Source organism: Carassius gibelio, chromosome A1, assembly GCF_023724105.1.
Source record: "Carassius gibelio isolate Cgi1373 ecotype wild population from Czech Republic chromosome A1, carGib1.2-hapl.c, whole genome shotgun sequence".
Taxonomy (NCBI): Eukaryota; Metazoa; Chordata; class Actinopteri; order Cypriniformes; family Cyprinidae; genus Carassius; species Carassius gibelio.
In genome coordinates, this window is record NC_068371.1 from 7771434 (window position 1) to 7794804 (window position 23371).

A 23371-nucleotide genomic window follows, 5' to 3' on the forward strand; every position below is an offset into this window, starting at 1 on the left:
ATTAATATTATATGTACTTGCAATTTGAAAATGTAGTAAACTGCAATAAACATTTTTGTAATGGATTACACATACTGTACAAATACATAGTTTCACATTTACATACATTTTAAACAAAAGGACAGATTATTTGAACATAAAGCCTGCATAAAATTCATTATAGTGCAGCCACTGATGAATACACCAGACCACAAAGTGGCGCTGTTGTTCATTCTAAAATTTTGTTACATTTTCTAAGCATAATTATTTTTTAAAAAGTATTCCTGATGCAAAACTATGAATGAGGTGGAAGGAAAAAAAAGCTTCCACACCACTTATTCAGTCTTTATTAAATCAATAAACCACATACAGTAAGGTGCACTAACAAAATGTAAATATGTGCACCAGCCCAGGCACTCTATGGCTACATTATGGGCCTGCGTCCAAACACAGGACAAGACGATCAACAGTAAATTTTCCCTTTTTGGTTTTGAACAAGACGACAGTTCCAAAAGTCCTATAAATGCTCTGTCCTTAAAACAGTAGGAAAATGTTTACATCCATAAAACACACTGACTTTTACTGTGCTGGCAGAGTGTGAAGAGAGTAGGCCTAATCACAGACAACAAAAATCTGAAAAACACACACACACCTGCTAAATCACGGCAGATGACAGATTCTAAATGATGCCTCGTCTCATGAAAAGAGGTCCGCAGGTCCATGACCAGGTCATTTTTCACCTCAAAATCAAGATGCATGAAAAATCATTCAGTGCAATTTTAAGTATATATTCCTGTACAACAGCTCAACATTGTGAACATTTCATTCGCTTCTGCCACTAAAAATAGATGTGTGCAAACTGTCACATGTATTTCGTAGCATGTGCAAATTAAAAAAAAAAAGTTAAATCTTAAAAGGTCTTGGGGACAGAAACCGAAATCATGAACCAGCCTATTGTGATCGTTAAGCTTAAGTGGTTATTATTTAATTATGGAAATATGAGCGTTGCGAAGTCTGTTCTGTCTGGGCTGGCTCCTCTCAGGAAAGAAAGACTGCAAACAATTTAACACAGATTTTACTAGTATCATCACAGATTTCACCTGGACGTTACTTAAGGAGAGCAGTCATAATACATATAGTTTGATGATAGGTTTTCAATTGTGTTTTGATCCTCACTCAAACATTAAAAAAGCATTTAATGAGGAAGAACACTGTATACACATCATTCACATTGATTTTATATTAAGTGCATAGAGAGACTGTTAGTATAATAAGAGAGCTATTATTGCTAATTTTTGAAATTGAAACCAAGCTTATCCTAAACATAAAAAAAAACTTTTTTTTCGAATCAAACCAATGCGAGTTGGTGATTTCTGCGATATGAGCCGTTGACGTCTTGATGCGAGTTTATACAAATATGCACTAACAATGCAACTTTCATCGGTGTTAGCAAAGTACTAGATACCACAGTACAGAGACTTGCCAGCAATGAATTTGCATAGCTACAAATTTACCAGTTGTTAAACATTTCAAGAGAGGAGAATTACAATGTGTGTGAGAACTACCACTACCGTGAGACTCAACTCAACTGGCCAGGCAAAACCACACCTACAATCAGTCAAGTTTGATGCTCTTGGTGTGCATCCAAACAGTGAAATGGCTGGCTTTAAGATCAAACTGTTTACAGCAAGAAGATTAGGTTCGACTGAGAACATTGTGATACATTGAGCGTTATTTTCATCTTTACTGCTTCATCAACACAAGTAGGTGATTTTTCCCAGCTAATGTTATGGCAGCTAGTTTACACACTTTTAAAACACTCGCCATGAGTAACTATGTGTCTGGTAAACAGATGGTGGTACCTTTGGGTTTCCAGATCTGGGGCATTAAAAAAAGCATTCTGAATTTTTTAGATGATCCTGTCATTTATCTGTGAAAGGGACAGAAATGAAGGGAGGATTTGGGATGAGATGGGGTGTGATGCAGGTCCCAGGCCATAGAGGGTTCCTGATGCTGCTACACGTTTGTCCGACATTTAGGAAAGATGGGTCCTCCTTCAAGCCTTCTCTTTCTTACTGCACACACAAATAAAAAGGGTTGAGCAATTTTAAGGACATAAAATATAATGTGGAAAATTTGCTTTTATTATAACAATCTATTAAAAGGCTCAACAATAATATTTTTTTAGACTTGTATTTGAAAAATACAAAGCATTAAACATAAAACAAAATAATGTGCAATAATATCTGGAAATTACACATCCATAATGTAACTGCATGAAAGCTATGAATTTATACATGCACTTTTGCTTGAAAACAATACATTACTGATTAACTGTGTGCTTCCAAGACCATTATAAAAAGACATTCTTACAATTTCTCATAAAACCTTTATTTTAAACATTGGGCAGTCCCCACTGCATTTTATAGATTTCAAAGACAGAAACTTAAAATTGCGATTGAAGGAAGAGTTCAATCAATTAAAAGAGCATGTGAGGAACTATTACTTAAAGAAAATGTTCTGCATGCACAGCAAGCCAGAGGGCATTTTCTAAAAACCTGAAGAAAACCCATCAGACAGCCAGACAAACAACACAACAGACAAACAAAACCAAGAAACGACCAGATAATGCAGAGAGACAGCTTTTGAATTGACTTTGACAGAAGAAAATGCAGTAGTGTAGATGCTGAAGTAGAAGAAGGGAGCTTGAGGAAATGTACAAAAGCTCAAAATGATGCAGAGGCTTGAGCGATTGCAAGGAGACTAAAATGAGAGGGCCATAGCAAGAGAAGGAGGGCAAGACTCTGTGTTTACTTGAGTTTTGATGTGAACTTGAACTTTTTACAGAAGGCTCTTTCCAGCTCAGGGACTGACAGTGTGAATGTGATCGCTCCATCTGAGTCCGACCGAACTACACGTGCTGGAAATACATACATGGCTTGAAAACACCAGTAGATACATACCATTAATACTTTTATTCAGCAAGGCTGCGTTAAATTGATCAGAAGTAACAAATTCCTATTTAACATAAAAGCTGTTCTTCTGAAATATCAGTTCATCAAAGAACCCTGAAAATACTGCATCGATTTCCATAAAAAAATATTAAATATTTAAAGCTTTAATAAAATAATTCTGAAGGAACATGTGACAAACTTTATTTCACATGAATAAATGTCAAATGTAATTAAATATTTTAAAATGTTCATTCAAAGCAGTTATTTTAAATTGTAATAATATTTCACAATTGTATTATAAAAAAAAAAATAAATAAATAACAAAATAAATGCATCCCTGATCCTTCTTTAAAAAACATTCCAAAATCTCCCGACCCCAAACTTTTCAATGGTAAACTGTTCAGCAAAACCAGCACACATACACATTAATGCATATTTCGACAAATGTACAGAGTCAACAACACTATGTTAATTCTGAAATGCACATACAAATACCACATTTGACTGCATCTATCTCAGCGTGCGTGTTTCTTACCCAGGTCATTGTTGTTCATCATGGCATTAGATCCACGCAAGCGTGGGCCCTGCTGGGTGAAGTGGTATCCGAACTTCAGCAGAGTAGTGTTCTTCTCCAAAATGTTAGCTATCTCCATCTCAACCTTGTTACCCAAAGGCTGGCTCTGTATTATACATAAACACACAGGATAAAACAACTTTTTTCATTCTTTCCTTTGCCCCTCCATCATCCCCACATTCAGACTGAACCCCTGACCTCAAGGATAATGGCTCAGACCTCATATGACTCATATTATTTGTCTGTGTGTGAGTGGGAGTACCTGGTTGTCAATCTTTAGCTCCTGCAGTGTAGTGTTGCACTTCAAAGATTCCACGAGGGCCAGAATTCCAGCTCCAGTAATGAAGTTTGACTCAACATTTAGACTCTTTAGAGTGGTGTTCACTTTCAGCATGTCTGCTAGAGCCTGGGAACCAAACAACATTACACGCTGTTTAATAACTACACTACTAACCACAAATGTTTGAACGGTAGTGCATATATATATGAAGGTGTGTGTTTATGCTTTATGTCCTTAATTGTTCCAAAAAATTTATTTCTAAAAAAATAGGCTGCATTTTCTTCATTGAACATATATCTTCTTACTTCACATTATTGGAAAAATCTGAATATTGTGAATGGCTGTGCATCTTTATGTAACTCACAAAGGCCACAGGATCGTTACTTCTGGTGCCAACGATGCTCAGGCGTTCCACAACACTGTTCCCTTTTAGAGCTTCAGCATACGCTTTCAGAGTTGGGATTGGAATATTCTACAGATCACAAAAAAAAAAAACAGAGGACGCAACCATCAAAACTGCAGGTTACCAGACATATGAAGACACTATCCAACAGAGAGTACAGTATAAATAAATGAGTTAAAGTGGCACCCTGATGTTGTTTAGGTTGACCTCAACAAGGTCTGGATCATTTCTCTTGATTCCCTGTAGTGTTTCCTCTACATCTGTGTCATTGGGCTGCTCATCTGGCACAGGCTTATACTGAGTACACTGGATTACACCTGTGTGTGTATATAATACAACTTTGAATAACAGCAAATCATATGGCTCAGTGCTAGCTGTTATGTAACACTATACTATATCACACTGCAGAATTCAACACTGTCTATTCACAGGAGTCCCAAGCAACACTTACAAATGTTTGGCATTGCATTACATTTGTTCACATTTTACATTTATTAAGATTTATTTGACATTCAGGCATTTTTAAAGGAATAGTTCACCCAAAAATCCCTAAAATTTGTTACAAATGTCCAAAATGTCCCTACATTTGGAGAAATGTAGCTTTACATCACTTGTTCACCAATGAATACTCTGCAGTGAATGGGTGCCGTCAGAATGAAAATCCAAATAGATTATAAAAATATCACAATAATCCACACAACTCCAGTCCATCACTTTTGGCCAAAATACCAGTCCATAAACCATAATAGTGCTTCCTCTAGTGAAAAAGTTAATTCCCAGTTGGCCTTTCACATAAAAATCCACTGACATGTTTGTTTAGAACTCTTTTCACTAGAACTGTTTTCACTTGTAGGACTCACAAGTTAAATTTGCTTAGTTTTGATTACTTTATTACAAACATGCAGCTTTTCATGTCACAAGACATGAATTTATCAACTGGAGTCGTGTGGATTACTGTGATGCTTGTATCAGCTGTTTGGACTTATTTTGACGGCACCCATTCACTTTACATGATCCATTTCTGTCCAGATGAAGACACAGAGTCATTTACATCTTGGATGGCCTGTGGTGTGAGTACATTTTCAGCTAATTTTCATTTTGGGGTAAACTATTCCTTTAAAGTGTAATCTATAATTTGATCAAAATAATCAAATCAACAAATATAAAACATAAAATCATACAAAAATGTTATAAGATGTATTCACTCACTGTTTAAGCCTTGTTTGTTGACGATAGTACTGCTGGCCAAGGCTTCATAATACTGCTGATTACTCATCAGAGTGTGCATGCCCAAAATGGCTTTTCAAATTTAGAAAGAGGAGGAAAAAAAACAGAATTTTCATGTTAGTCAAGTTTTCTTACAGAATATATCACAGGACTTTATATGACCAATATCCATCCTCCATCCTGCTGAATGAAATATATTACTTATGTAAATCATATGTAAAATTATGTTTTCCAAGATACCAACTCAAAATCATTTAAATTTCCCTGACAAAATAATGTATATAGGAGAACAGTAATGCCATCAAATGAACTAGTGCAGAACAAAAACTGAAAATGAACAGCAAAACATCTGAATAGGGAGTCGAGGAGAAAGTGCAATTTATGAGTCTGGCTTGTATACTGCATCTAATTGTTGACCCTGGGCCAAAGACAACTGAGCTAACCTCAGTCCCATATGAAGCTTCTATCTGTCTGCATGTATAAGCTCGGTCGATTCCTTAAATCCTGCTGTTTTCGAAGCACGATCCCAAAGAGAAAAAAAAAACAAAAAACTATTGACCTAATTTTAAGGGAAACCTCTCTATCATGCTAAATGAGAGCAAGTTTAATGCCTGAGGATGGAGAGTTTTTTTTTTTTAGCCAGCAGGAAAATCTTTGTTCCCCTTTTTTGGTAGCCAAGTGTCTTTAGCACACATGGATGAGTCATTGTTATGAAAGAACTCAAACTTGCATATGCAGTTTCAGGAAAAGTGCACGGTACACAAAGTACGCCTAAAAATAAAAATGATTAATTTACCCTGTTGTTCCATAATTTATTTTTCTTCTATGAAACACAAAACAAGAGATTTTGAAGAATGTTTGCTGCTCTTCGTGGTGTCTCAACAGAGAAAGGATTGGAAGCAACGTGACAGCAACATTTTCATGTTTGGTTAAAATAACCAGTTTAAATCATGCTGATAACTATGTGTTGAACATATCATGCAAATACTGAATTAATGCTTCAGAAACATTCTGGCAGTGTTAAAGCAGCATACGATGTTGCAGATAAACCTACTGGAATGATCCATGGCTTAGAAACGGTGGAGCAGGGGAGTGGACAGATAAATGAGGAATGAAGATGGAAAAATGGAGTGGAAAAAACTAAAGGACAGACTAGAGAGAGGCACATGGTGAGACACACACATACACAGAGGAAGTGAGAATTAGTCAATGAAATTACAGATATATTTAAATATGGATTAATATTACAATTTGTGAACTGAAGGTGCTGAGTTGAATCACACATTAACAGATTTTTTTTAAACTTAAATTTACAAACTTGTATCTCGGACCCTAAGAATCAAAGAAGCAGAACCTACAGTACATACATAAATTAAATTGCTGACATTTGTATTGTACCTGCTATATCGCACAATTCTGCGTCAGTAGCACTAGATAGCGCCTCCTCTAGTTCGGGCTCCAGCGTGACATCTTCCAGGATAGGGTCAACACCTTTGGTCTTAGGCACCCATGCTTTACCTACATACAAACATTTAAAGATAGAAATATTTCAATTTAAAAAAGACTTCAATTTAAATATATATAAATAGAAGGAAGAAAAAATGCATTTATTTATGACGGTCATTTCAACATCAAAACAATTTTGCCCCTAAAAACATTTATTAAATGTGAGTGTTTTTGTTTAATAAGAGATGTGATATGTGAATAAAATGACAAATTAATTTTTGTGCATCATTTCCAATGCTAAGCTGTTCCAAATGTGCCCATGGTTCTAAATTCAAGTCACTGCTTACCTCTTTTCTCGCCAGTGTAGGGAACAAGATCGTCTCGATCTGGATGTTCTTTGGCCTGTTTCTCCAGGTGAGCCAGAAGGTTATCTCTCTGGAACGTTCCGGTCGGAGCTTTCTTAGTCTGATCCCTCTGTCTGAATCCTGCCGGCAACAGTGCGTTCTGAGAACAATATCATTCACAAACATTAGATCCGTCATCAAACTATCATAAAAAGCATGCAAAATAGTACATTACAGTAAAAGATAAACTTGCCATATCTTAAATTACCATAGATTCTTAATAGCATCAGTGTATATGGTAAAGTCACAGGGGTCACCTTCCATCAATTTCCTGTATTAGGCTATATCAAATTTCTGAAGCTTGCACCAAACCCAGGTTTTCTCAATTGCACCCACATACTGAGAGGGCAAACGCCACAGATGCCTCAAATACAGAGAGCAATGATAACATTCTTCTAAGACAGGGCATATCAGCCACTGAGCAAATGGGGGGATGATAGCATACGTGCATGTTAGATGCGATGACAGAATCCAGAACTGGGAGAGAATAGAGCTTTGCAGGACACCTTAGCATTATTTATACTTAGTGCAGATAAAATTGAGCAAATGGAGACTCGGATTAACTAAAGTGACATTTAAAATCATTAAAGTAGATATTTCCACCACTACAAAATTTACTGCACAATTTAGTGTTTCAGGAAAAGGCTCGGCTTTGGTGGGGAATGTTTATTTTTGTTAGATTTGAGCAGATTAACTTGTTCCAGCACTAGTATTTATGGTAAACTTCTGCACCTCTGGCCGAACATCTCAGTTTGGGAGAAGAAATGCTCTTTTCCCTCTTCTCTGTTGCTGACCATTTATCCTACATCTGTGTCTGAATCTGTCAAGACGTGCTTAGATGCTGGAGTCAAACCAGATTCCTCAAGAGCAAATATAAAGCGGAGTGAGAAAAAGTGCACAAACCAAAGCCTTGCAAAACTTGATTCCCTAAAAACACTTCTGCAATACAACAGCACAAGCTGACTTCACCATGATAGTCTAAACTCAGAAACGCCAGCGTGACAACACGGTCCAGACAAACACAAACCAGAGGAATTAAGAGGAGCTCTCAAACAAATCTGGCACTGAAACAATGTCCAACATCAAACAAACCACAATAGACTACAACACAGGCCAAAGCAAAACGAATCAGCCCAGTCAAACAAACACCGCTATGAAACACAGAAAGTGGGTTTCTTAAACAAAAATGCCGCTGAAACGACACTAAACAAATGATTGTACAACACTCTCCAGATGAAAAATAAGAATTAAGCTGGCTTCATAAACAAAAAATGGCAACACAGTAAACAACACAAGTCAAACAAATACCACTGTCACAGTCCAGACCAACATACACAAAAAAAAAAATATATATCTTGCAAAATATTCAGAAACAACTGAACTATGCAATGTTTCATTTTATGGAGCTCTTAAAGTCCATTTTTAGATGCGTTTTAAGTGCACTTACATCGGGATCCAGCTCTTCAAGTTCATCTTCAAGTCTCCTGAGCTCTTCTTCACTGAGCTTCTGCAATAGCTCATCCTCATCCACATCCCGGTACTTGTCCATCTCTTTACGGAACATGGTGAACAAGATCAAATAGAAGAAGTGGACAGAAGAAAGGAAAAAAGACAGGAACAGTCGAGCTCCCCCAACCACAGCACCTTGGGTAAAGACGAGAAACAGATTCATTATAAGCTCTTTTCTAAATAAGGATCAAAGGGTTTTATGCTGAATAATTACGTTCTTCATGATGATCAATACGTCAAGACTATAATTTATGATTATCCTACAGTATTTAAGTGGCTTAATCTATACAAATTCAAAGCATATGGGTTATGGATAGCAGAATAACCACAGGTTTACTTCATCACATTAACTGAGGACATGCTCTGATAACATTTAACAACCAGATAGCGCACAAAAACTTTGTGTTTATATCCATGTTCAAGTATTTATGACCTAATCTTTTGAATTACTCTTTTCGAAATGTTTTGTTTGAAAATTGGGCTTATGCATGCTTTCTTTATAATACGTGTATATAATAAGAATAACATATATATGTATTGATCATATGATCTTAAAGTTTTGATAAAAAGTTTTTGAGAAACCGAAGTCAAACTGAAGCCTGGCATCTGTTTTGGACCATCTCCATTGTCCTTGGTGAATCTAATACAGTAGACAAGGACACTGACCAGCAAACTTCAACACACTATATAATGCAAATGTATTGACTCGAAACCTCTAGGTTAGGTTTCCCCAATCAATAGACTAGCTATTATATAAACATTTCCAGTTCCTCACACAAACTACTTTTTCACTTGTTAATAAAACTCTCTAAAACAAGTGCAAATAACGATTTATAGAATAACGGTGCATTGCTTCTTATCAGGAAAGACCAGATAAATATATTTTTTAACATTAGAAAAATAAAGGTCAAATATACACCATACATTTAAAACCGCAGGGCTAATAAGTATTTATCAGATAGAGCCTGTTTTATACAGTCTATAGATATAGCCTATCATTTTCTCCGAGTGTCATAAATTCTGTTAATATTTGTATGTTTCATTGATCTATGCAATGACGAGAAAAACAAAGCGTGTTAGTACCGGAGCGTCTATCATTCTCACTTACTTCAGACAGCGCTTATCCCACACTATATATAGCGCATGTGACAGCTGAATACTTTGACCAGATATGGTTTCTTTTCGGAGCCGCTAATTCACACAAATGCGCTGCTTCCTCAAGCAATGGATTCTCAAGTCCAAGGTTCATAGAAGAACAGCGCTTGACACGGCGGAGAAAAGTCCAAATATTAAAAGTAGATACAGTTTGAGCCTTCTTTCAACACGTCTAGCAGTCGGTGTCGATCAAAGTTTCCACAAACCCAGAGTAGCGCAGAACACGGCCCCGCCCACAGCGCAAACCTGCCAATCAAATGATGCCATACCACAAGCCCACCACTCAGGGGATTTCATGGGTCCTACAACTCGAGGCTCCATTTTTCCCATATGAAGTTGCAAAGACAAATGACAGTCTTCCAACTGTGTCATATTGTTTTTGTTTAATGCTCTGAACCAAATGTTAACTTGGAAATAAAACAAACCTGAGCATCTGAACACAAATGTTCTTTTACAATTGAACCATCTTCCTTTTAGAAAACACACAATTAGATCACAAACCAAGTGCAAAAATCAATGAGTATAATCTATACAAGCAGTAGTGTCTCACACAATACACACGTGAAAAAAAGCAAAGTACCAAAATGGCCCCATTGTAGAGACAGAAAGAGAAGTTGTCCATGTCATAACGAGTTAATTTGGTAATGTTGTACCATTATTATTAATCATAACTGCAAAAACAAGTAAAGAAATTCATTTTCCCATGGCACTGAGGACAATAACTGAAACAATTCTTGAGCATGCACAAATAAAATAACGCACCAAACACATCTAGAGTTAATGCTCTCAAATTCTAGATCAAGGTTTCTGCAGGCTCAAAGTTTCAGCATGGTCCTCGGAAAGGCTAGCTGTGGCAGTGTCAGTCAGCTCTGTTGATCTCATCTAAAAACTCCACCATAATGTTGTGGATCCAGATGTCATTGTCCTCCTGTGTGGTGTCCACTAGGTAGACGGAGATTTTGCGCTCCCAGGGCCACTCCCCCTCCTCGAGTGAGTCGATCTGAGCCACCAGCGGCTTTTTCTCCACATGGTTGCGGAACACCATAGAAGCTTCCTCACCCCAGACCCCTTGCTTGACACCTGAAAACAAGCATTTCACATGCAAATGAAAGAAGCTTTCACAGATATAGGGCTGGATGATACATATAAAATATTTACAATATAGTTTATATTTTTAACAGCATAAAATTTACTCTGTATTGTGAATATCTAAATTTGTAATGTTTGTATTTGGTGTTTAAGCATACTGAAGAGCCTTAAATTGAATCAGTTCAGAATAAGTTGTTGGCAAATCCCTGTGTGGAATTTTGCATGCCTAAAAAAACGTATCAGAAAAAAGAAATTTCTGGTAAATAGTACCCTTTATTTTAAATGTGTTATACTGGTGCATATATTAAAATAGCAATAAATTGTTTTAGTATTCTTTTAGTAAAAATATGCAATTTTTCACTGTACTTGCTTTAAAGATTTTTTAATGTGCTTGCCAACAATGGGCGTTTCGTTGAAATATACTGTATGGCTACTTTGAAAGACAAATAACCCTTTAAGCCATTTCAGAGCAAAGGTGTACATCAAATATTAGTAAAAGGCTGAAAAATAATCAAGATATAATTAAATTTTAGCTCAAATTGGCTCCATCTTGTCTCCTACAGGGTTTCTTAAAATTTTAATTTATAATTGATCCCCAATATAATTTTTTTTACCCCTAATTTATATCAATTAATATAAATTAGGTGTATGCAGTAGACAAAAAATGATATCTCAATCATTTTCTGGGATTTTATCGATAACGGTAATTAGATAATATTTTGCTATAGAGTGTGTTATTGTGCTGATATCTTATCTCTAATTGTGCTAATAGCTGGCTTCTGGATTTTTTGATATTCTTCATCTTCTGTGTGGTAAGTTCAGAGCAATAATATTAATTAATCATTTCCAACTAATTTTATGGTAATTTTTACCTTTAAGCCATTTTTTTCTAAAAGTGTGCATCATCTTTTGAGTAAAATTCTTGCATTTGGGCTTTTACCAAGCAAATGAAATCAGTATCAACAAAATTGATTTTTGCAATGCAGAGGAAACACAGAAGCGGCATTAAAAATGTAATTTAGATGCATTAAATTATATAAATATTTACACATTTTCTGTCCTATATCTTGAAGTAAGTGATATTTGTGTTTAAAGTATTTAGAGTATTTATCACTACTCGTACAGTGTGAGTTGGTACCTTGCCAAAATCGCACAGTGTATGCCTGGCTTTAGTTTAGTAGTCACATTCAGCCATAATCGCAATTCTGGTCTTTCAGTCCCCAAATTTAAGATCTCTTGAAATCAAAATTAAGACTTTCCTGTACAATTTAAGAATTTTAAGGCCTTAAATTTGATACAACTTAATTTAAGACTTAAGACTAACCAGCCAATTGAGCAGAAATTCCCTGGAACGGCAGCTGCCTGAACTCATCGATGAGTGGTTGGAGCTGGGAATAGTTGATCAACTCGTACTTCCCATAATCCAACTCATACACAGAGACCAAGTCATTGGTCAAGACACCCTTTACCAAAACACGATGCCAACTATAAATAGAGAGGAAGACAAAGGGAAAGTGAAAAAATACAGAAAAATATTTTATTACAAAGAAGGGTGAGGTAGTATATTCCTCAAATGTCACTCATATCTCACTTGTTGTCGATCTTGGCAGCGTAGACGTTATTCTTCTGGATGTTGATTTGGGTTACGTCCTGTTTGTTGTAGAACAGGATCATCTCTCCCATCAGCACCACCAGCTTGTAGAGATCCTGCCATGGCTGCAGCACAAAGTGCCCAGGGTGGCATGCAACTGACACAAACACATCCATGTTTTGCCCGACTAGTGGTAAGTCCAGCGGAGGGGGCAGTGTGAGGGCATTCAACTGTGCAGGAGATGTATAAGAGCTGTCCCCTGCCTCTGGCAGGATAGGTTCAGAAACCCTGGCGATCTTGCTGAAGTAGACATCCCGCTGCCAGAATGGACAGGAGGCAAGCTGACGGTTCACACTGCTCTGAATGTCCTGAGCTCCATTGCCAGAGAAGAGATAAACATGCACAGTCCTGGTCTCATCCAGCTTCACTATCTAAACACAACACAAACACGCCAATGAAAGAAAACTTTAGAGTAATAATATCAAAAATTCAAACACAATTTTCAGTACACAATAATGGAATGTGCAAGACCTTCATGCAACTGGGGACTTTGTTGAGGATTGTCTCTCTCAACCACAGAACAGCTTCAGGTGGCCAAACACTCCCATCTGCATTTAGTTCCTCCAGGAAACACTTTATAGCCTACAAAGACAGAAACATTTACTTTCATTTATAAAGACTAGTGCAATACCACAGACATGATCCAATAACACTCACTAAATGCAAAAAGAGTTGAGAGTTATTGTATTATTCAAACACAATGTTAAAAGTAAGTGGTAAGTGATGAGCTTAAATGATTGAGACGTCTGCATGTGTACCTGAGGAGGTATGGTGATGAGCTCTTTGAGGTAGATTGGCGGGATCTCTCTGAGATCGCTAACCTCCAGAGAAGCAGGAAGTCCCAAATCCAAAAACAGGATGTCCAACACTTGTCTGCCATGAAGGTTAATGATCTACACACAAATGCAACACGTTCACATAAGCAATGAAAATATGAATCACTCTATTTGGAAAGACTTCAGACATTCTAGAAGACTTCAGTGATTCTAGAATGACAGAAGCACATCTGCATAGAAAAAAAAGCCTAAATTTTCACTGAACAAATGGCACTTTAATTGTATAGAGACAGTTTGAACATGATATGATGATGAAGGGAAAGTGTAGGCAGTCTTCTCACCTCTGCTCTTGCCCATTTTCCTTTATGTTTGGCAAGACACACTTTCCCACAGAACGGCGTGGACACCAACAGCTCCCATGTTAACTTAGAAACACATAAGAGACATTTAATGCTCTCATAATCAATACACTGTAAATGAAAAAGTGAAAAACATTGAATTTAACAATTTTACCTGAGAGATGAAATGTGCTTCAATCTTGTCCATGATGTCTTTGAGTTTGGCCTGGCCTCGAGAAGGCAACTGACAGTAAATACTGCCATCCGAGCACACATTTGTCACACACACGTTTGTGTACACACTGTTCACCTGAACAGATGGGGGGGGGGGGATTTATTTATTCATTTTCTCAAAGTCTAACAAAATATGCAGCAATTTAATTATCATGCGATTTTATTCAATTCTGACGGACCTGTAAAGGATTCTCCATGGACTTATCCTGCAAGGCTTTTAAGCATACAGCATTCACATTCACATCCTCATTCTGAGAGGTGTCATACAGCACAATAAGGGGTGTGTCCTCACGCTCCAAAATCTCAGCCAACAGTGTACGACCAACAGCTAATGAGTCCAGAGTCTTCAGAACTACAGCATCTGTACTGAATGGCTCCAGACCTAACATAACAAAACATGAATATTAAAACAAAATTACATCAGATATTACTTTCTCAGATTTGGAAATTACTTTCACCATGGAATAAAAATATGAAAAAGGTAACTGGACTTTTTTTCTCATTATTCCGAGTTTACATCACAACTGAGTTTATTATTTTCTGCTATGGAATAAAATAAGTTAAATGCAACTCTTTTTCACAATTCTGTTTATCACTCGCAATTCTGAAAAAAAAAAAAGTCACAATTACTTTACTTTTTATTTTATTTTTTAAATTCTGTGTCAGAAATAAGCTTGCATGCTCACATATCTACACAAAATTACCTGCAAGTTGACATGTGGTTGCCTGGAAGGGAAGAGTCAGGAATTGATCCCTCAGCTGTAGTATCTTCTTCCTGCTGACCACTTCAAAGAACCCGTGATCTACACAGTACACCTACGAAAAAGCAAATGTTTGAATTACATCTAATGCAAACTGACTTTATGTTTTATACACGGAAATATATACAGACTCCAATACCTTCACATTGTCCTCTGTGACCTGGTGGACCTGAGCTCTTAGTACTGCATCTTCCTCTATAGCAACTGCCACGAGTTGTCCAATTTTTGGGGAGAGAAGACAAAGTCCAGCACCTACTGTACTATAGAACTGTAGCATGGCCTCCTCCAATACCTCCAAAGCTTTAGAGTACACTTCCCCCACAAACCTGAAAAACAAGACTCCATCATGAATCCATAAATTAGATTAATTAGTCCAAATGATACAGAACTAGAGATGCAGCTTGTATCTAATAGTAAAGTACTGGTTTTGTGAGTCTTACCTGAGAACAATGTTGTTTGTGCTGCTGACCTCCATCACCAAAACAGATAGGAACTCTGTTGTTGGGATGATCAGAGGAGGTACATGATTGCCGGTGCAGGGCATAACCAGTGGTGGTGGGCGAGGACGGGGCTGTGCTTGCACCTGGCAAGGTAATGCATACAGTATGGCCCTCTTTCGATTGTCCGGCATGGGGTACTCAACCATACATGTATCTGCCAACAGAGACAAATCCTCCAACACATACTGTGGAAATACACACCTGAGAGACAAGACAGAAAATTAAAAAAAAAATACCTGTGCTACTCATAAAATACTAATTTCCTAAAAAAAAAAGAAAATACATAAACTTATGTTTAAAGGCATGCCCATCATAAGTGTATGATTGTTCCTTGTGCATTATTCATAAGTACATTATTATTAATTGATTGATTTCTATCTTTATTTTTAATTGAACAGCCAAAAATAATATTTTTATATAAAATAAAATGTCAGTGGCATACTAAAAAAGTTAACAGTATAGCATCCTACCCAAAGGCATCCTGGAAAAGTTGTGGAAGTGCATGAGCCCATAGGCCATGGCTGTATTTACTGAGCAGCTGACGCAGCTTCTGCTTAATCTCTGGAGTCAGAGGCTGGTGAGAAGGTGGAGTGGAAGGAGGGGTGATGAGCAAGGGAGGGTGAGCTTTAGGTGCTTCAGGGAGAGTGAAATCCAGCTTGGTGGAATTGGGCGATGTCGGGCTCAAGGGTGTCTGAGATTTCTGGGCTGAAGGAGGAATGTTAATGGCAAGAGTTCTGAGGATGCGGGTTGTTTGCTGGGCAGGTGTTGGCTGTTTTGCATTTGGAGACCACTTGCATGGAGATAAAGCAGGAACAGTGCTTGGTTTTTGGGCAGGTTCCGAGAAAGGATAAACAAGGCGGTCAACTATGTTATTGCTGCCTGGCTTTTCAACCTAACAGCAGTGAGACAGAAAACAAAAAGGATCCTATATTATATACTGTAATAGTCACCAACTTTATTACATAAAAGAATAAGGGGCTGTTCACATATCGCGCCTAAAACGCATGGAAAACACTAGGCGCGCTGCTTTCTCCTTCTTTCCAAATCGCTCAGGCAGAAGCGCTCCTGAGGCAACTGCCGTTGCTAAGCAACCATGATGCGCTCTCTCCATGAAGACACGAAAATTTCACTTCCATTATGAGCGTGCATACCTGCGTGACTACATTGGAAATAACAAACTTGAGCGCGCAAAAGACGCGATATGTGAGCGGCCGCTAATTCACCCAAAAGCGTACATTGTAATTTATTCATCCTTGTGTCATTCCTGTATGGCCCATTCAGCTGTAAAACAAAATATGATATTTTAAGAAAGTTATTTTCTATAAAATGATGGTTCATATAATGACCATGGCACACCACAAAGACATACCATAATACTAACACAGAATTATTTGAATATTTATATACTATTATAGTTTTTAGTAATACTTTTAAGTGAGATTTTATTTGTATTTTAATTAATTTGTCATTTTATGTGCTTTTGCAAAATTATAATTTTTTTGTTTATTTTATATATAACCATTTAGTTGTTTTTTATGATATGGTAGATATCATTTTTATGATATTTTAGATATGGCCTAAATAAAAAATCCCTGATTTATGATTTAAATAGATTTTTCCTCCTACTTAAAATCAATATTCAGATTCATTCTTTATTATTTACCAGTCAAATTTATAACAGACAAGAAAAAAAAACAGTATTACCTTAATGCTGGAAAGACCTTCTTTGGGAAGGCAGCGATTCGATTCGATTCACGACTGCAAATTTAGAACGATTCAATTTCATTTGATTCACAATTAAATTAGATTAGATTATAACGATTCGATTCTGCATTCTTTAAGTGCATTCACAAGATTATTTAAATTGTTTAAATGCTTATAGGGCAAATTACACAGCAGCCTTTATGGTAAGAGAACCATAGGTTAAATAAATAAATAAATTTAAATAAAATAAATAAATATACCTTTTGTCCATTGTTAAATGCTAGTTTAATGATGCGACATGGCATACGTAAAAAAGTATGTAAGCCAAGATTTAAAAAAAAGAGCTTTAAGAGTATTAAGTATAGGTTAAGATTTTGTCACCCTAGAGGTGTAGCCATCATTTCAGAAGTGACAGAAATGTCAAATACAATCATTTTATGTATGTAGCCTATATATTATCATGATTATTATTTTTTTTTATTTTATTACAAGGAATTCTCTTGTTCTTTTATTACTTTTAATTAGCTGTAATTAGCTTTTAATTAGCTGCAATTTTAGGATTGTTTTGTATACTAGGCTACATTTAATTAGCAATTCTTTTAATTTTTTGCACAGAATAAGGTAGAAAATATACTTTAAAGTTTCTGTACTGTAATGATATGTCAATTAGCACTGCATCATTCATTAATTTTTTATTGTGTGTTTTTTTTTTATTTTTATGTTTCACCCGTGCATTCTGCTTTTATTCAGTTTAGCTGCAGATAAAGCCTGGCACATATATGAGAGCGCGAGCACTCCTGTTTCAGTGTGAAAACGTCTTAATCTCATTTTCACAAAATAAAATGCTATTGAAGCTATTTAACTTTTCTTCTCCATCAGCGAATGATTCTGAAAGAGAACGCAACAAATGCTACTTTCATGCATCTGATTCTCAGATAAGCCTCACACTCTTATTTCAAGGTTGTTGTTAATGCTGTGGTTATTTTAACAGTTTCCTTCATACATTCGGTTTATCCACATTGTTTAAACACATTTATCATTCAATGGAACTGTACATATGATTTAGACACTGACTTTTCTGCTCCGTCCATGCAATAAATACAGCTTTCAACTGCTCAGGTAACGGCATTGGTTAGAACCAGAGAGCCATTGACAAACTACAGAAAAGTAAAACTACTTCACTTTAGTATTAGGCTACTGGCCACGAGTGCTATTGATCGCACGTCAGCTGCATCAGAGACGAACGGAGCACGAGCGCAATCCTGTGACAGTCTCGGGCGGTAAACGGTGGAGCGCGAGAAGGACAGTAAGAGCCACGAACACTGTTCAAGGTCTACATTAATTTGTGCTTGTAGTAATTTAATGTGTATTTATTCTGAAAGCATTGAATCACTATAGAAATCGCGATTCATTTGATTCTTAGCATTTTGAATTGATTACTTTCCGAGATCGCCGATTCACGATTCAGAAATCATGTTTTAAGATCGATGCATATGAATCGTCAGGGTTTGTAATCGATGCATCGAGAAAACGAGTCAAGATTAAAACTGGCAACTCCGCAGTGAGTGAGTGTCATGGATGTAGGACAGAGACAATGTAAATATATTTTCTAGTCTATATTGCCACCTTGTAATGCCGCTGGTTTAAGTTCTTTTCTCTTAAATAATAAATTATTTGTAATAGAGCAGACACTGTCTAATGGTTGTGTCGCAGCCCGCTGTGCTAAAAGTTGCTCTAAACTTGATGACATCACACTACAGTGTCAAATCCTCTGAACGTCGTGTCAGTACACTTCGCCATAAATGGAACGAGGCATCAGTTTTCTGATGGGGTCGTGTCGCAGTCGTGTCCAGTGTAGACAACATCACTGGGTTCTGTTGGATCGCACCACTCGTGTCTGGTGTAGACATGATGTGAGTTTTTTAATGGGTTATGTTATAGCCCTGCTTGTTTTTAAAGGTTTTATGAAATATCTGTATTGACTGCATAATCATATCATCTTATTATTGACTGCCATGTGATCTACAAAAGTAAGGTTTGTCGAGTCGTGCAACGAGTAACACTGCTGCAGATTGCTTTTTTTCGTGGGTGTACTTGTGCTGCCGCGGTCTTGTTCATCTCGAAAGGCGAAGCATCTCTCTCACTCTGTAGCATGTTTCTCTTGAGCCCATTCGGAACTACGAGATACATTCGAGATAATCGATAAAATCGATTTATCGCCCAGCCCTAATTTTTTAGTTGAGATTTAATTTTCATTTATTTCAAGTCAATATTCATCTAGATTTTCATCTAATATTTGTATTTAATTGTAAAAGTCATGTTTTTTTTTCCAACACTTCCATTAATTTTTTTTAGTTTTAGTTAATGATAATAACCCTAATCAAGAACTTTTTGTTAGTTTGAGCAGACAGATTGATTCATTTCTCACAGTGCAGATGTGCGTCCATTTCTCCACTTCTTTGTGCATGTGGAGCTCTTCCTGAAACATATTCCTATAGAGTTGAGGGATTTTGGACAGCCAGACTCCACTGCAGTACTTCTGCAAAAGCTGTTTGATGCGACCCTGAACCACCTCAACATCAGCACGGTTAACAGGCTTTTGCTGAGCTGAAGAAATAACACACAAATAAACATCACACTTAAAGGGTTAGTACACCCAAAAATGAAAATTGTGTCAATAATGACTCACACTCATGTCGTTCCAAACCCGTGAGACCTCCGTTCAGCTTCAGAACACAGTTTAAGATATTCAGCATTATCTTCTCTTCCGGGTCTTTTGTGAGTGCATTCACGACGCTGCTGAAGTATGACGCTCCTGACGTGTTTTCTGCCGTTCCCGATAACAAAGATAACACGTCAGCAGCATCATACATCAACAGCGTGACTGCAGTGTTGCGAACGCACCCACAACAGACCCGGAAGAGAGGACAATGCTGAATAAAGTTGTAATTTTTGGACCAAAATTTATTTTCGATGCTTCCAAAAAACATGGACAGTATACCGTACACACAGTTTCAATGGAGGGACTGAGAGTTCTCTGACTAAATCTAAAATATCTTAAACTGTGTTCCGAAGATGAGCAGAGGTCTTATGGGTTTGGAACAACATATGGGTGAGTCATTAATGACATAATTTTCATTTTTGGGCGAACTAACCCTTTAAAGTTGACTAAATATAGCAAAAACAGATTTGAAAAAAATAGCGCTGTAGTGCTGACGTATTTTTGTAGGCCAACCTGGAACCGGAAATCATCACCATGGTTTCCTTCACAAAAAGCCAGTGGGGATGTACCTTTGGCTTTTGGATTATTGACAACTTCTGACAACTCTTACAATCTTTATATAAAATCTGCAAGTTGGAAAGTTTGATGACGTTTAATGTCCCAACATCCTCTAAGGTCCCATTTAGTCACTCTTTAAAGACATTTAAAAGCGTAGAACAATGGAACCAAAACTTTTTTTCCGGGAATTGGGACTCATTCCGAATAAAATATTGTGTCTGATCAGACTTTGCCATTTTCAGGAGGACAAGCTGAAGGAGAAGAAAGAATGGCAAAATGTGAAATTTACCTGGTCTCCCACTGGTCTTATAAGGCGGAGTCTTTAAATCCGTATTGAACTTGCTGGGTACAAATGTATTCCCCTGTAACCTAAAATCAGATACAGTGTAAGTGGTGGGATGACTGTTTTAGTGCTCACAATCAGTTGTTTTGCCTTGTGTCACACACCCTGGTGACTTCCTGTTCAGTTGCTGAGTAGGAACCCGGGAGGAGGGGAGGTCAGTACTGTAAAGCTGCCGCTGGTTAGGGTAAAAATTAGATTTGGATGAGGAGCTTCGAGAGGGATGAGTCATGTGGCCCGGTTGCCGCAGAGACAAGCGAGGTTTGACTGCGAAGACCAAAACAGTTAAACCACATCAATAAACAATCACATACCTCGAAGGGCTGCATAACGGAGTGCAGAACGCTCAATCCATGGCAGTAGCGTGCATTTGTGACTGACTGGCACAAATATACAACAGACAAGATTGGTGGGCCAAAGCACAGCAATAAAACCTTTAATAACGTCCCTCTTGGGATGTTGGCACACAACCTAGCATTTCTAATGTCAAAGATTTAATCCCCCATGCAGATTAACGTGGTTAAAAAACAATGTGTGTTAAAATACTTTCTCAGTTCAATGTGCAACAACAAGTAAAGAAAGTAATTTAAATTATTTGTCGCTTTCGAGAATATCTAAAATACAGGTTTTGCACCTAACACAATTTATTTTGTTAAATAAACTGTTCACTTAATGAAAGCAGAATAATACACAATTTTATTTTATTCATTTAGCAGAAGCTTTTCTCCCATGTTAACCATGAAAATGACATTAAATCTGATAATAGTATCCCTTTCACTGGGGCTTTTCGTTTGTCTGGATGTGTGGTACCATTATGTGAAAACAGAGATGAAGATTTCGCTCTCATTTGGAAGTTCAGTAATTTAGAGCAGCCGGACTTCTTCACAGTCTTCTGTCGGGCGACCAGCTGTGCGATGTGTGCCGTCTCCTCACACACACCAGCAAAACACATGACCTACAAACATAAAAATAAAGTCTATCATATTTTAGTTCTTAAATAGAGTAATTCATAACTTGACTGATTTCATGTTATAATACCTGAATTAAAATCTTTTGGAATGAGATTGAATGAGATCTGATATTCTGATGATATTCTATTTTCTGGCATTTCTAATACAACCACACAAAATCAGAAAATATGAAACCGGTTACCGTGGCCTTATGAGCCTCAAATAAACAAAACAGTAATACCGTGAAATATTACAGTTTAAAAGAACTTTTCTATTTAAAAAAATTCAGGAGCCATTACTTCAGTCACATGATCCTTTAGGTCAGGATATCATTCTAATATGTTTAAACAGATAGTTCAGAAGGAGTAATGGCTGCTGAAAATTCAGCTTTGCCACCATATGAGTAAATTACATTTTAAAATATATTAAAATAGAACACTTATTTTAAACTTTAATAATATTTCACAATTTTACTGTTTTCACTGCATTCATGATCTTAGTGAGCATAATACTTTTTTTCAAAAACAAATTATTCCAAACTTTCCACCAATAGTGTACATGCATACTGTATATATTATGCTATAAATACATAGAATGCTGCAATATATTATCCACCAAAATAAAAGCTGTGTGTTGCATCAAAAGATCAGGTGAAAGCATCACCTCTCCAGCACTGGAGCGTTCCAGCCGCACCACACTGGGAATACTGCGCAGAAAACTCTCTAGACTGGTATGTCCAAACTGCCGGTAAGGGATCACCTCTCCTGTCAGAGCCCGGTAATCTCCCTGCAGACGGGCCATGGCCACACCGTGCTTACTGCTCTGAAGAACAGCTCGCAGCATCTTTTTCACCAGCTCCACGTCACTCATTCTGCACTCAAACACAGTCAATCTAATGAAGACATCGAACTGTGTCCAAAACAAGAACAGACTATATATTTTTACATTTATGCAACTTACAGTAACTCACAGACACATTCAGACTCCAAGTTAAAGGCTTCCCAAAAATGCTTTGATGGTTTATGGTTAGTTATGTCTATGGTAATTAATGAATGTTTTGAGTCTATATAACAAACTCACCCATTAAAATCAATGTATACAACAAAAATAATGATTACACACACTAAATAAAAAAGAATTGTTATTGAGAAATGTATGTTTTCCAGTTCTTTTTTATGTAAGAAACCTGCATGAACACACAAATTATATTAAAATAACTTATTAAGTAAGTTATATAAACAATGAAAACTATTTCGCATCTTGAACAAACTTGTTTTACGCTTGTTAATGTTATAATACTCTTATAAGAATCCAACAAATTGTTTAAAAAACACAACCTACTAAATTTTACCCTGTAAAAGTGACAAATTTTTTTGGAGAGGGTATCAGTCAAGAAAAAAATAAACATCGCAAACATGAGAATTTAATAACTGAAATATTAGAAAGTATTCAGGCGGGAAGAGAGGAAGGCTAAACTCCATCAGACAGTAACTTAATTAACTAACGTTAGCTAAACAAACCACATAACTGATTTAACTTTATTATTCCGACTCTTTTAGCTTGTAAAGACACGTATCTTTCGTAAAGCATAAAAATCTTTCTATAGCATTATTAAACGAAGTATTGTTAATAAAACTCACCTGATTTGTTTTTTATCTCCACACTAATTTAGCAGCTGGATATCGCGCGAACACGCACGTGCGTTTGCTAACTACGTCATACGTCATCTGAAAAAGGACTGAGGTCAAATGTCAGACAAAAAATAAAAAAATTAAATTAAAATTAAAAAATGAATGAATAAATAAATAAAAAAAAGA

The 23371-nt window shown here is 36.7% G+C and overlaps 2 protein-coding genes across 3 annotated transcripts; both read right to left on the bottom strand.

Moving 5' to 3' along the window:
• Window positions 1-308: 308 nt before the first annotated feature.
• On the bottom strand, window positions 309-10146 carry tmod1 (tropomodulin 1). Of its 2 annotated transcripts, XM_052580672.1 has the most exons (11): window positions 9885-10146; window positions 8715-8911; window positions 7211-7367; window positions 6816-6935; window positions 5400-5489; window positions 4377-4507; window positions 4152-4259; window positions 3770-3913; window positions 3469-3613; window positions 2794-2899; window positions 309-2054 (listed from the first exon to the last, which is right to left on the bottom strand). In XM_052580672.1, the coding sequence occupies exons 2-11, from the start codon at window positions 8829-8831 to the stop codon at window positions 2036-2038; spliced, it is 1137 nt and encodes a 378-aa protein (XP_052436632.1). In that variant the 5' UTR covers window positions 8832-8911; window positions 9885-10146; the 3' UTR covers window positions 309-2035. The 2 variants fall into 2 exon arrangements, with proteins under 2 accessions (XP_052436632.1, XP_052436713.1); XM_052580753.1 differs by lacking the exon at window positions 2794-2899 and having other exon boundaries at window positions 9885-10145.
• A 153-nt stretch (window positions 10147-10299) lies between these two features.
• On the bottom strand, window positions 10300-23283 carry tdrd7a (tudor domain containing 7 a). The gene is made up of 18 exons (XM_052580545.1): window positions 23195-23283; window positions 22218-22425; window positions 21415-21559; window positions 20712-20871; window positions 20554-20633; window positions 19413-19591; window positions 15751-16172; window positions 15221-15481; window positions 14920-15106; window positions 14724-14835; window positions 14199-14401; window positions 13961-14095; window positions 13789-13872; window positions 13430-13564; window positions 13143-13253; window positions 12612-13042; window positions 12345-12505; window positions 10300-11011 (listed from the first exon to the last, which is right to left on the bottom strand). Exons 2-18 carry the CDS (start codon window positions 22422-22424, stop codon window positions 10791-10793), a joined length of 3234 nt encoding a protein of 1077 aa, XP_052436505.1. The 5' UTR covers window position 22425; window positions 23195-23283; the 3' UTR covers window positions 10300-10790.
• Window positions 23284-23371: the final 88 nt, after the last annotated feature.

Coding starts and splice junctions, on each gene's coding strand:
- tmod1 (XM_052580672.1), bottom strand. CDS start 8,831: ATGTTCCGTAAAGAGATGGACAAGTACCGGGATGTGGATGAGGATGAG. Junction 5,490..6,815: donor AGAATTGTGCGATATAGCAG/GTACAATACAAA, acceptor AAATTTGAAAAG/CCATTTTGGGCATGCACACT. Junction 3,614..3,769: donor AGCTAAAGATTGACAACCAG/GTACTCCCACTC, acceptor TGTATAATACAG/AGCCAGCCTTTGGGTAACAA.
- tdrd7a (XM_052580545.1), bottom strand. CDS start 22,424: ATGAGTGACGTGGAGCTGGTGAAAAAGATGCTGCGAGCTGTTCTTCAG. Junction 20,634..20,711: donor CTGAACAGGAAGTCACCAGG/GTGTGTGACACA, acceptor ATCTGATTTTAG/GTTACAGGGGAATACATTTG. Junction 13,565..13,788: donor GAAAATGGGCAAGAGCAGAG/GTGAGAAGACTG, acceptor ATTTGTGTGTAG/ATCATTAACCTTCATGGCAG.